Source organism: Notamacropus eugenii, chromosome 2, assembly GCF_028372415.1.
Source record: "Notamacropus eugenii isolate mMacEug1 chromosome 2, mMacEug1.pri_v2, whole genome shotgun sequence".
Taxonomy (NCBI): domain Eukaryota; kingdom Metazoa; phylum Chordata; class Mammalia; order Diprotodontia; family Macropodidae; genus Notamacropus; species Notamacropus eugenii.
In genome coordinates, this window is record NC_092873.1 from 403,244,242 (window position 1) to 403,258,058 (window position 13,817).

At 40.0% G+C, this 13,817-nt stretch overlaps 1 protein-coding gene across 1 annotated transcript in view; it reads right to left on the reverse strand.

Moving 5' to 3' along the window:
• Window positions 1-12,453, reverse strand: part of PLD5 (phospholipase D family member 5) — a 409,901-nt gene extending 397,448 nt beyond the window's left edge. Inside the window, exon 1 of the mRNA XM_072647590.1 lies at window positions 11,950-12,453. Coding sequence (XP_072503691.1) covers window positions 11,950-12,138 — 189 coding nt within the window. The 5' untranslated portion in view covers window positions 12,139-12,453. The remainder of the gene's footprint in view (window positions 1-11,949) is intronic.
• Window positions 12,454-13,817: the final 1,364 nt, after the last annotated feature.

Genomic DNA, 13,817 nt, shown 5'->3' on the forward strand with positions numbered 1-13,817 from the left:
AACAATAATGACTTCAGCACCAGCATAGTTCTTGGCACATACATACTAGGCACTAAGTAAATGCTTATTAATTCACTTTCCTAGCAGTTAAGAAGCTGCATCATTTATTTGGTGGGTGACAGCTGGCAAGTGACCTTAGCCACTCATCACAAGGTAGTACCAATCATTAGCAGGGCTCAGTCAGATACCAGATGATCACCTATGAACATATTGCAAAAGGTATTCATTTATCAGGTAGGGAACTAGAGTAAATAACATCTAGCAGAGTCCCATTCAACTCTATGCTAGTCTGAGACGGTATTATACTAACATTGTTAGGGGCTAAATCACCAAGGAAAATATGGACTCTCCTTCCCCAGAGTTCTTTTCACTGGATATTCCTTCATGCCTAGAATAATCTTCCTCTGTTCTACCTTCTGGATTCCTTCAAGTCCCAGGTAAAACTCCGGTTTCTACAAGACACCTTTCCTAATCCTCCTTAATGCTATTGCCTACCTTCTGTTGATTTTCTCCAATTTTTTCTGTGTATAGTTTATATGTAGATATTTGTCTGTTTGTTGTTTCTTTATTAGGCTATGAATGTCTTGGGAGTAGAGAATCTCTTTTGCCTTTTTTTATTCTTATCACTTAGAACAGTGCCTAGTACACAGTAGATGCTTAATAAATTATTATTAACTGACTTTAAAAAATAAAATGAATTCTGAGTTTGAAAAAGAACAGTCATTAAGATGTGGCTCTCCATGACATTAGAACTACAGAAGGAAGGCATCTAAGGGATCATCTAATCTAAACCTTATATGAATCCAGAATCCTCTGTACAAATCTCTAGTAAGTGATCATTCAGTCTCTGCTTAGACATCTCCAGTGACAGGGACTTCACTACCTCCTGAGGTAACTATAATCATTAAATTTTCTCTTTCATCCAGCCAAATCATTATCATCATCATCACCATTTTTATTACCATATTATTCCTACTCACTGAACCCAGTTCCATGTACCACCAATAATAGAGTGAAATAAATCTCAAATTCCTCTTCCACAAAACCGAATTTTGGAAGGTAACTATCAGGTTCCCCTGACATTTTCCCTTTTCCAGGATAAACATTCCAAATCCTTTCAATCATTCATTTTTCTTATAACCTGATTTTAATTTCCTTTATTATCTTGTCTATAATTCTCTGTCACTATCCTTCTACAACATCTTGCCCAGGATCAGACAAATTACTCAGATGTCCTCTAACCAGGGCAAAACACTGCAGAGACTATGACTTCCCCCTCTCCAGATATTCTACCTTGACATGCTACCCTTATTTTAATGGACTCTTAAATGGAGAGTGCCAACCAGGAAGGAAGGTGAAGGGCTTGGACTCAGTATTACATAAGGATCAGCTGAGGAAAAGTGAATGTTTACTTTGTGGAAGAGAAGATTCAAAGGGACATGATAGTCACCAAGGATTTGAAGGGATGACGTGGAAAAGTAAGAAGTATATTTGTTCTGATTTGTTCTAGTGGGAAGTATAAGGAACAGCAGGTTCCTTACAAAGCAGGCTACAAAGAAATTTGATGTGAGAAAATCTTCATAACAATCAGAACTATCTAAAACTGGCAGAGGCTGCCCATGTAGGTAGTGAGTTGTCCTTCCCTGGTGCTCTTCAAATGGAACTTGGATGACCACTTCTCAATTATACTGTAGTGCAACTCCTATCAGGTATGGGTTGAACTAGGTGGTCACTGAGGCTCTTTCCAACCCCCAGATTCACAACAATTCTCTGATTCTGTGTTGTTTTGATGCAGCCCTATTTAATTTTTTTTTCTATCTCTTGAGCGGTTCCTTATTGCACATCTGATCTTGTTCTCTCATTTTTTAGAGTATTCATTTGGCACTTAGTCTATGATATATCAGGTTATTATTTATCCATGAATAAGTTCTGTCATATCTTTCCCACTACCAACTCCCTCTCATTACCTCTCATTTATTTGATTACCAAAGTCTTCTGACTGATCTACTCATTTTTTAGCTCTCCTCACTTCAACTCATCTTAAGCACTGCTGTCAGAGAAACCTCGCCAAAGCAGAGTTCTGGTCCTAATAATAACTCACATTTACACAGCACTTTGCAAAATTATTTTCTTACAATAACAACATAAGGAAAGAAGTATGCATATTAGAATCTCCATTTTACCGTTGAGGTCCTAAAGCTCAGAGAGTTCATATGATTTGCCTAGAGTCATTTTGGCTAGTGTCAGAACTGGGACTCAAATTCAGATCTTTCTATAGTACAGTGCTCTTTCCTTCAGATCATACTGTATCTCCTGTCACTTATTTGCTTAGAAAACATAATGATATTTCATTACCTGCCACAAAAGATCCAAAATCCTTAGCCTAGCATTCAAAATATTCAATGGTTTGGCCCCAAACTCTCTTTCCAGCCTTGTCCTATTATTATTCTCCTTATTCCTCATGGACTTCCAATTGATTCTGGAAAACTGTGCTTTCTGACTTCTGGAGTTTTTGCTCACTCTCTTTATTTTGACTAGAGTGAAGCACTTGTCCCCTACTCTCCCTCCCCAATCCCTCCTAATCTTTCAAGATCCAGAGCAAATACCATCTCCTCTGATAATTCTTCCCCTTCCTCATAGGTTTAGGAGATCTCTTCCTCTATTGCATCTTAATGATCATGGTTTATGTTGTATTATTGAAAAGTGTTCATGCTTCATCTTCTCTAACTAGTCTCCATGACTGCAAGGACAGTCTCATTCATCTCTGTAGCCCTTGTCATCCATAACACAGTCCTTTGCTATACTTGCTGTGTAGGTCCTCAAAAATAGTTTCTTATTGGTCTATTCAACTTGATTCTTTATTCTAATTCTTTATATTTCATATATTATCTACTACAGTTTCCTCACACAAGGTAAATGCTTTTTAATTATCTACTGTTCATTATGATATTTTCCAAGATTTTTATACTAACTCAAGTCCTTCATCTTAAGCTTCCATATTCCTTTTTATAAATCAGTTAGACCTTTCCAAACCTTTCACATAAATTGGTCCAGCTGATTGGTTAATCTTCTCATAGGATCATAGACTTAGTTCTGGAAGAGATCTTAGAGGTCATCTAATCCAGTTTCTTTATTTTAGATAGTAGGAAACTAAGGTCCAAAGATGGGAAATAATTTACCCATGATCACACATTGGGAGTGATTAGAAGAGCTAGGATTCACATGTGGACTACAGGATCATAGATTTAGGGTTGAATATAAACTAAGAAGATAAGTCTCCAAATTTTAGAAATGAATAGACTGAGGCATAGAGAAGTTAAGCAACTTGATCAGATTACACAGCTAATAAGTTTCCAGTTTAGAATTAAATTTTCTGTATTCAAATCCATTTCCCTTTTCATTATACCATTACACCATCCTGCTTCCCAAAACCAAGATTTCTCTTAACTCTCCTTTACTTTTGCCTCCAATTACCTATCTTCACTCCTGACATATTCCATAGCTCACTAGAACATCCCTCCCCTCACTCTATGCCGACTATAGTTATATTTCTTTTGTTTCTGCTAAACTGATGACTACCCAAGCACCATACATTTTTATATACAATACAGAATGTCCCAAAAGTCTCAGTGCAGTTTTAAACTTAAAACTTCAATAGACTTTTGGGAGGCCTTGTAGCATTATTATCACTAACAACAAAATATCTAAGGAGCACCTACCATGTGCCGGGGAACTGTGGAAAGTACTATCTGAAATGCAAAGAATTAGAAGACATACCCTTGTCCTCAATGCAGATAATGAATCTGCAGATGAATCCGCAAGTAATTCTTGAACTTTAATTGCTTAAAACTACACTAACAAGCAGAAGGCTATTTCAATAGTTCAGGCATGAGGTACTGAGGGCTTTGCATAGAGTTGTTTTGTCCACTTAAAGGTTTCTCCCTAAACCAGTCCAACTACCAGTTAGCTGTCAAATTTATCTTCCTAAAGAATGAGTTTTACCATGTGATCCCTTATTCAATGAACTCCAATGGTTCCCCATTACTTCCAGAATCAAATATAAGATCCTCTGTTTGGTTTTTAAAGTCTTTTATAAGTTGGCCCTTTTCTATCTTTCCAGTCTTACATCTCTTTCCCATCCACTTATTCTGCTTTTAAGTGACCTCTTTACTATTCCCCAGACCAGACTTTCCATCTCCAGACTCCAGGAATTTTCATTTGTTCTTCTTCATGCCTAGAACCCACTCCCTCCTCATATCCAACTCCTGACTCCCTTGGCTTCCTTCAAGTCCCAGATAAAATTCCAAAAGTCTTTCTTAGTCCTTCTCAGTTTCAACGCCTTCCCTCTGAGACTACTTCCAATTTATTCTATATATAGAGATCTATATGATATATCCTTTATGTAAGAGATATACCTGACATGTATCCCATGGGATATATGCATGTTATATATCCTATAGAAGAATAGTCTATAAATCTCTATCTCTATCGAAATCTATCTTCTTTGTATACAGATGTTTACATGCCATGTCCTTCATTATTCCGTGAGCTCCTTGATATCAGAGCAGGTATCATTTTTTGCATTTTTCTGTTTGTCTACATAGCAGATGCTTAATAAATACTTATTGACTTAACATGAAGAGAGAGTGGGTAGGAAGATGGGACAAACCACAATGTCAACTGTTTCAGATGAGCTGAGAAGGATGAGAAAATATCATCTGATTTGTCAATTAAGAGATCACTGGTAATTCCGTGACCTGTGCTTATGCCTTGACTGTCTACCCCATTTGTCTCTGCCTAACTAAACAGTTCAAGGCTCAGTTCAAAATCTTGTCCTGTAAAGATTTTTCTGAGCACCTCAGTCTCCTAAAGCTCTGCCCTTTTAATAGTAACAAATCATAAGCATGGTACACTTCACAAAGTTCTGTCCCAGCAAAAAAACACTATGAGATAGATAGTTCAAGTATTATAATCACTATTTTATTGATAAGAAAACTTACTTAAGATCGGAAATGTGAAGGAGCTTTCTTTTGGTCCCATGACTGAATCTCTTATGTAGACTCAAAAGAAAGTTAGCTAATACTAACTTCAGAGCAGCTAGGTGGTGCAGTGGATAGAGTATTGGGCCTGGAATTAGGAAGACCTGAGTTCAAATCTAATCTCAGACACTTAATGTCAGTGTGACTCTGGACAAGATACTGTTTGCCTCAATTTCCTACCTCCCAGCATTGTTGTGAAGGTCAAATGAGATAATATTTGTAAAGCACTTAGCACTTGCCTGTCACATAGCAGGTCTATATAAATGCTAGCTATCATCATCATAAGATTATTGTTCCATGGTAAACCTTCCAGAGTAGAGATACCTCTTTATGTCTTTAACACTCCATCCAACTATTCCATATCTGGGATCCTTTCCCTCCTCAACTCTGCCTTTTAGAATCCCTGGTCTCCTTCCAGACTCAATTCAAGCTCTGCCTTCTACAAGAGGTCTTTCCCACTCTCTCCAGATGATAGTGCCTTCCCCACTCCTTCCATCTACTCTGCCTATATCTTGTATCACTTATTAGATACATGTCATGTCCTCTATTAGAATATCAGCTCCTTGAGAGAAGGGTCTGTTTTTAATTTTTCTTTGTATACCCAGTGCTTAACATGGTGCCTGGCACACAATCATAATTTAATAAATGCTTATTGATTGATTGAAGAGTCTGAGCTGAAACTTGGAACATAAACAGAATAAGGCCCATAATGAAGGTTTGCCATATTATCACTAAGTCCTGTTCATGGGTTCCATTAATGATTTCAGAAATTGTGTTATTTTGTATTGTTGCTTGGGGGAAAATATATTTCCTTGGTAAATACTGGATCCATTCATAATGGAAATCTGGCTAGCATTTCAAGGCACTTCAATGCTTTTGACTTCTTTTAAACACTGAACATTGAGTTTCTGCTGATAAGAACATTACACATAACAATATAATGTGTAAATGTCCAGCAAAATCATCCTCCAATCTGATATCTCTTTGGGTTTTTGTGGCCTGGTTCCCATTCCTGGAATGTGGAATGCCCCACATGTCTGCCCACTGAAATTCTTTCCCTCAGGGTTCAATTCAGGTTCCCACTCATTCCCTGAGACAACCTCACCACTCACCCCAGTTCAGTTATTTCTCTTTTTTTTAGATCTCTCCTGTTAAATTTCTCCTAAGTGCAAACAAGTAACTTGTATACAGTTATTTGTATTCATCCTTTATCCTCTCTACTAGGTGACACATTTTCAGGGGATGGGGACTGCTTTGTTTTTCCCGTCTATATCTCCAACACCTAGTATATAGTTCCTTGCACATTTGTTTTTGGCCTAGATCTATGATTTCATCAATGAAGGGGACTCTAAGGTAAAGAAATGTCCTATATCCATTAACATCAGCAATTACTCTATAATTTAAGGTCTTAGAGAATTATTTAGGGCACTTTCAGGTTAAGTGATCTGTCTAGGATCACAGAGCTGGTAAGTATCAGAAATGAGAATCAAATTTTTTTTTTTAATCAAAAGCTATTGCAAAAGAATCTAAAATCACAGTTAAAATGAAAGCGAGGATTAGGGCTCACACCCAGAAGAGGCACAGGAAATCATAATGAAAGTACGTTTTTAGGAAAACTCTCACCCTTGCTAGAAATGGGGGTAGCATGTACCAATGTCAGAATGTTAAATCCAAGAATCTAATATCTCTAATTAAATGGCTATAAACACATGCATATGTTCTAGTCTAGTCAATCAAGTCAGCCCAAGATAGGAGGAAAAAATCCTCAAAGGCAATTTAAAATTGACTCAAATGCCAAAACGCTTTGAAAGAGTACATTAGTGATGCAAATGTGGTAAGTACAATACACAGCAAAAAACAAAGAAACCCATTAGACAACACTATGAGACCTGGCTTTATACTTTGACTTTGGGGAGTTAAAAAGGCACAGAAATAATTATTTCTTCCTCATTCTGGGAGTTTATATATCTGAAGTCAGATCCCATAATAATAACATTTTTCAAAGATCCAAAATGTTTGCTTGCCATTCTTTTCATGGGATGCGACATAAACAGATAGTAAGAATTTAATTATAAAATTTGGAAAATGTTACACTTCATTTACTACACTTATCTGCCCCTTTCCCTCCTCTCTGATCAGTTCTTTTGGGGGCTGAAATGATATTTCATGATGTCAACTCTTTCTGCCAATTTCATAACGTTGGTCTAGTGTAACCTATTTCAGCTATGCCTTTGCTCCCCTTTGAGTAATAAGTAATTTCAAGAAGCAACTGTGATTGTGTCATTTATTTACTAATCACTGGTAATATAAACCCTATTTATGCTGGTGCAAATTTACATTTAGAGGAAGAGATATTTTAAAAATAAAAAGGGAGAGGAAATTAATAAACAAAGATACTATGGCTCATTACAAGTGAGTCCAGGGCATTCTGATGATTTTCATTAATTTTTGTATCCTCATTTATCATTTGATTTAAAAGTAGGTTAAACAGGGTTTCTTGTAGCCTAAATAGTTAGGTAGGATATGGGCTTACTTGGAGGAACTGAAAAATAATCAGAATTGGAAAGAATCTCAGAGGTCATTCTGACCAGCCCACACCTGAACAGGAATCCCTATCCAATATCTTTCAAAAGTAGGTATCCATATACAAACTTGAAGGGCTTAATAATGGAGAACTCACAACTTCATGCGGAGTTAAGACTGACGACCAGAGGAGCAGGCAACAGGGCAAGCACACACAGAAGGAACCAGAGATTCCAGGAATCGGTAACACATTATATAGATGGGCATCAGCTTAAGAACAGATATAAGGAGTTAGATACAAAAACTGAACATTGAAAAATTCAGGTAATCAGTATAAAGTTGAAATTAGGCAATTGTCTGAACAATAAGAAAGGGAAATTGGAGGAAGTTTTGATTCCTTAACCATCTCAGTTGTATAGAGAATGGGCAAAATGGCGAAGGCAACTCATTCTAATACAGGAACTCCTCACATCTCAAGTCTCATCCTAGCTTAGGTACTACCTGTGTGAGCTTGGGCAAGTCACTTAATGCCTTTGGGGCTCCATTTCCTCATTGGTAAAAAGCTGGGCTACATGGAAAGCTAGGTGGTGCAAGGGATAGAATACTGAGGCTGAAGTCTGGAAGACAAATTCAGAATCAGCCTCAGATACCTAATAGCTGTGTGACCTTGGGCAAATCACCTAACTTCTACTTGCCTCAGTTTTCTCAACTGTAAAGTGAAAGTACTAACTGCACTAACTTCCCTGGCTTGTTGTAAGGATCAACTGAGATAATATTTGTAAAGGGCTTAGCACAGTGCTTGGCACATAGTAGGTGCTTAATAAGTTCTTATTCCTTTCCCTCCATTTCCCTTCTTCAGCTACTATTCTATATACTTCCTGTCCCATAGAACTTCTCTCAGAGTGTGGGCAAACCTGTTTTTCCAGGGAGTAAAAGCAGGTACACCTGCTTGGGGTCAGAAGAGAAAAAGAGGACAGGAAACTCTCATGAGGAAATTATTTGACAATATCCAACTCTGTAAATATCATATCAAAGGAGGTAAACTGTAGCCCCACTTCCCAAACAGGGTTGAGAATATTTATCAAGGCAGGGGAAAACATTCGCCTGAAGCCATACCACACTACAGAGTTTCTCGTGGAAAACACTACTTCTTCCTACCCTTTTGGGTAGGTGCAAAAAGGGCTTTGAGGTTAATGTTTAATTGCCCCCCTGGGATAGTCAAACTCTACTAAGGGCTTTTATCCAAGCTTCAAGGATGAGATAACATGATTGACCTTTCAGCCTTTTCTGTTCATGGCTTTTGCCAAATCTTCACATTACATTCTTAGCTTGTACCTAAAAGGAATCTAGATACTAGCTAACAGAGAAAAAAGGGCTACCCTTATTTTCCAAGTGCGTCTCTTACTAAGGAACTTTGGGCTTCAGGTCAAGGGAGAGCATTAGGTGCTTGACGCCTGCAAATGTTCTTAAATCAAAGTGTTCTTAAAAGTCACCTAGTCCAATCCCTTCATTTTAAATTTCTGAGGCCCAGAATGAAGTTACTTACCCTAGGCCATGCGAATAGAGACATAATTTGAACTCATGCCTCACTGCTATATTTCACTTCTGCATATGGACTTGTTATTCAGGGCTGAAAATGCTTCTCAGTGAAAATGACAAATTACTTTTTTTCAGTTCTCTAAGTATTTAGATGACCATTAAAAGCATCCAGGGAAGAACTACATAGGAAACTTTTCAGGCTTGTGTTCTGTTGTAAACATAAATTAATTTTATCCCACATGATTAAAAAATTATAATCATCTCTCTGATGCAAAAGAGGGAAGAGAGGGGAGATGAAGGCTTCGGACATAGAAGTTTATTTTAGAAATGTGATCTTTGTAGGTTTGTTTGATGAGATCCAATCACATGAATGTCTGAATTTGTTCTTTGGAAGGATGCTGCTAGAGAAATCTATTTCCCTTGCTCTGTGACCATGATTTTATTATAATACATGATACATTACTACATTTCATGTATCAGCAACATGAGTTTGTCAACTGTTACACTGATTTTGGAAGAGTGTTTTAGCCTTCAGACGTGTGACTGAAAGCCAATGACAAATTGACTTCATCATGGTTTATATGAAATATAATACACAGAGCACAACTGCAAATCAAGTTTTTAAATAGACATTTTATTTTTCCTAGTAATTCAAAAGTATAATTCTAAAAGCAGATAGAAATGGTTGCCAGCAAAATTCCATGAGGAGTAACATGCCACCAAAACAAATGCAGCTTGAAGTCAGGTCTCCTTTCAGAAAAGTAAGCAGACACATAAGGCAATATCAGAACAGAAACACACAACCTCAGAAAGGAGGAGGCAAGCAAAAAACAACCCCACAATCATTAAAGGCTTTTTTAAAAATAGTGACACCACTAATTTCTTGATAAAGAATAATATATTTGCTTAATGGACATAGGTAGAGATGAGAAGAGAGAAGCATCATTTTAAATGAAGTCATCCATTCATTTATTTGGCCTCTCAAGAGTGGCGTAATCACCCTAGTCTTACAACCCCAGAAAGTCTATGCTTGCTTTACCCCATTACCATCCTCTTCACTTCATACTTTTAAAGAGTATCTTGAAGTGGCTAAGTATCTGACAATAAAATCAGTCAGGGTCTCTAACGTAACAAGGAGCACACACAAAAAGTTTCCCATCCTTTATCTTTATTGATTTGCAGCACTATAAAGGAAATGGACCAGCTAAAAGCACAGACCTTCCAAAGCACTTGCATTGATAGTGTAACTATATACAATGAAGCATTTTTCTGTTGGTGCTTCAGGATTGTGAACACTTCATCCTAGTACTAAATGTAGAATATCACAAAAATCCAAATTGCATGAAAATATTTATTCCTCAATTTTAGGAAAGAAGAAAGCTACACTCTGTTTGTATTGGATAAATGTTTGTGCCCATCTTTTATTAGATGCCACTACCTTCTAAAACCTAGGGATATTAGAAGCTCTGCTTAATTACCTCAATTGTTAAAAGAATCAGAGATGGAAGAGCAGTGTTGTCTTAGCAAATGATTATCCACACATAAAGCAGAATCTGCTACTAAATTCAAAGCTTGAAATGATGAGCTTTCTGAGACTTAAATATTAGTCCTACTGAGAAAAGGCACTGACCTTTCTTTTTGATTTGTAATAGGGAAATGCCCTGCTAACAGGCTTTCTCCTGTGAAGCCCTGCTGTAACTGTAAAACATTAGAGAGACATGTGGAGGAGAGATAGAATTCAGTACCCTATGCAAAGGCTGGAAATGAATGATTTCGAAGAGTTCTTATCCTTTCATCACAACTGGAGATATAACCCAAATACTATGACACCATAATATGCTGTGATCACAGGCACAAGGTGGATTATGTAGCTCAGAGAGATACTCTATTTACTTTAACTAGTTGTAGTGCACTCTTTACTTATTTCTCCCAGGCTCATTTTTGACGTTTGACTTATGGAGGCTCTAGGAAATGTAATCTATATAGTTTGATCACACACATACATCATTTTGAGGAAGAATGCGGATGTGGGATAGGGGGCTTTTTCCTTCCTGATAAAGCTAGCCTCAGACTTCTGCTTAAAAGAAGATATTCCGCATGCATTCTAAACTTAACTTCAAAGCACCCATCCCTGTTATCCAGTCCTTAGTGTGAGTACTACTAGCAGGTTTGTGAGTTTCCCAGTGATCTGTTCTGTGTTTTGCCTTTCTTCGGTTCATGCACGTTCCTCTGGTTTGGCTCAACTCTGGAACGTACCTATGAGCTTCATTACAGTGGACACTGCAGGAAAACTCTAACGGAGCATGCATCTTCACTAGGTAACTTAACTGCTCCAAGTTTATGCAAGCTTATGGTGTAAGAGAAGAACGAAAATTCCCCTAATAAGCATCATAAACGCACTTTAAAAATACATCGAATGCAAATCGCATTCATCAGATCCACCCACGGTAGCGGATCCTCCGCAAATCTCACCTTCCCCCCTCCATCCCCATCACACATCCTGCACCCTCAAGAAAACACTCCAGGAGCCCGAGTTATGATCCAAGGCGTTGCGCTCTGAAGGGAATCCTTCCCATCCACTCCCCATGGCTGGTCATTTACGAAAAGAAAGTACAAGGCAGGAAACTGGCACATTGAATGCGGAATAAGAAGCCAGTTTTTCGGGGCAGCCAGAGCCCAAGACAGCAAATAGGAAGACCCAAGGAGGTCTCTCCGGACCAGGAGACACTTCCTACCAAGCAACCAAGCACCCTCCCATCTCAGACTCCAGAGCAACTCCCTAGCATCCTCCGGGCACTTGAAGGACGGGGGCAGGAGTCCCATTGAAGGAGGTGGGGGAGACCCTTACGTGCTCCAATTTGTCTTTCCTCCGGAGCCAGACACTGGCACTGTAGTCTTGCTGTTTGACGCTGCTGTAGAAGTTCGCACCTACTCGAGTGAGGCTCGGGGAGGGCTCCTTGGGGCGGCTTTTGAGCCTCATCTGCTCGAAGCCCTCGTGGGGGGAGGACGAGAGCCACTCGTGTTGCCGGATCTCCATCCTGACATGACAAGGCTACAGCCCCTGTCCTGGGGTGGGGGTTAGGAGGGCAGGAGGACAGAGAAAAGAGGAGGCGGAGAAGGGGGCAGGGAGAGGGGAAAGTGGAGGCAGAAGTGCTAGCTGATGGGGAGTGGTGGGGCTGAATGGCTAGAGCAAAGGAAGAGGAGAGAGGAGGCAGCGGGAAGCTAGCGGAGCTCCCTGGAGAAGGTGGTGGTGGAGGAGGGGAGGAGGAGGAGAAGGCTGATGTCAGGGTTTGAGGAGGTGGGAATGAAGGGAGTGGGGGACAGAAGGCAGAGGGGGAGAGGGTGCCCAAGCTCCTGGAAGGCAGCCGCGCCAGGTGCAGGTGGCTGGCAGTCTCTGTCGCCCGGCCAGCTGCAGTCCAGGGCAGACACCTCGCAACCCGGCGGCTCCTTGCGGCACCGGTTGGGACTGGGGGGCAGGGGACTGGGAGAGGAGGGGAGAGGAGGAGGAGGCGGCGGCAGTAGAGGCGGCAGGGCGGCGGGGAGTGGAGGGGAGTGGGAGTGGGAGGGGCCGGTGCTCTCCAGCCAGCCTGCAGGTTGGTGCAATGAGCCGCTGAAGCTGCTGAAGCTGCTGCTGCTGCTGCTGCTGAGGTTAGGAGAGGAACGCTGAGTCCAGCTGCCTGCAGCCGCCCAGCCTGCTACTCCTCATCTGCTCCACGATCTGGCAGTGGTGGCCCCCTGACCATCTTATCCCTGAAAGGATTGCACCTTGTTCTCATTTTAACTTTAGCGAACGGACACACACTTCAGGAAGGGAATCCTCCACCCCTCCTCCTTTTCCTCTCTCCTTTCCTCTTTGGGCAGTTCCGGAGATGGATAGGGTGGGAAAGACATTAAGGCAATCACTTCACACACATTCATCCATCCGTCTACCTTCGGTCCCTCCCAGTCCCCCAACTTTCTCTTATTTCTTTTTCTTCACTCTAAAAGTTGAATAACTTCCCATTCAAGGAATTCATTAATCCCTTGTAAGTGGGTTGTGGATGTGGGAGTGGGGGGGCGAAGACCCACCAGGTTTTACTTCCAGAATGCTTTCGTCTTGTAGAATACTTTGCATATTAGAGGGCAGTAATGCAAATCTTCCAGGGTGCATTATCATTTGTCCTTAACTGGCATTGTTAACAACATGATGACCATAGTCCAACATAGTCACTGAAGCTTTCCAGTGGCTTGATCCCACCCCATCCCACCAAGTATCTTTCCCAGTGGATTTCACGTTTCTTAGTAATAACACTCTCTCTGCTTCCAATCCATCCCTTTAAACGTAATGTCCTAAGGTTGCTGTGTAATTCTCTTATGTGTTCCTAGATGTCCATAGTCAGACTTTCCTTCCAGCGCTTTTCTCAGCTGATCTATACACCCACACATAGTTCTAAGACAGGCAGGAATAAAAATTAGTGCACATGATTCGATGTATTAATAATTAAATTTAAACTCCCTGTTTGCTTGCTTTCCTTACAGCCAGCATCTGAGTGTTTCAGATTTTACTAGAGAGCACAAGACACTTTAGTTACTGGCTTTTCAGATCAGTTAAGAGACACTGAAGTGAGTTGTAAAAATGTAGAATCAGAGCAGGGTGGATTTCATGAAAAGAGTCCTGGATTGGAGATAGAAGACCTAGAAGATGACGGGGAAGAGGAAATATAAGGAACTCTACTT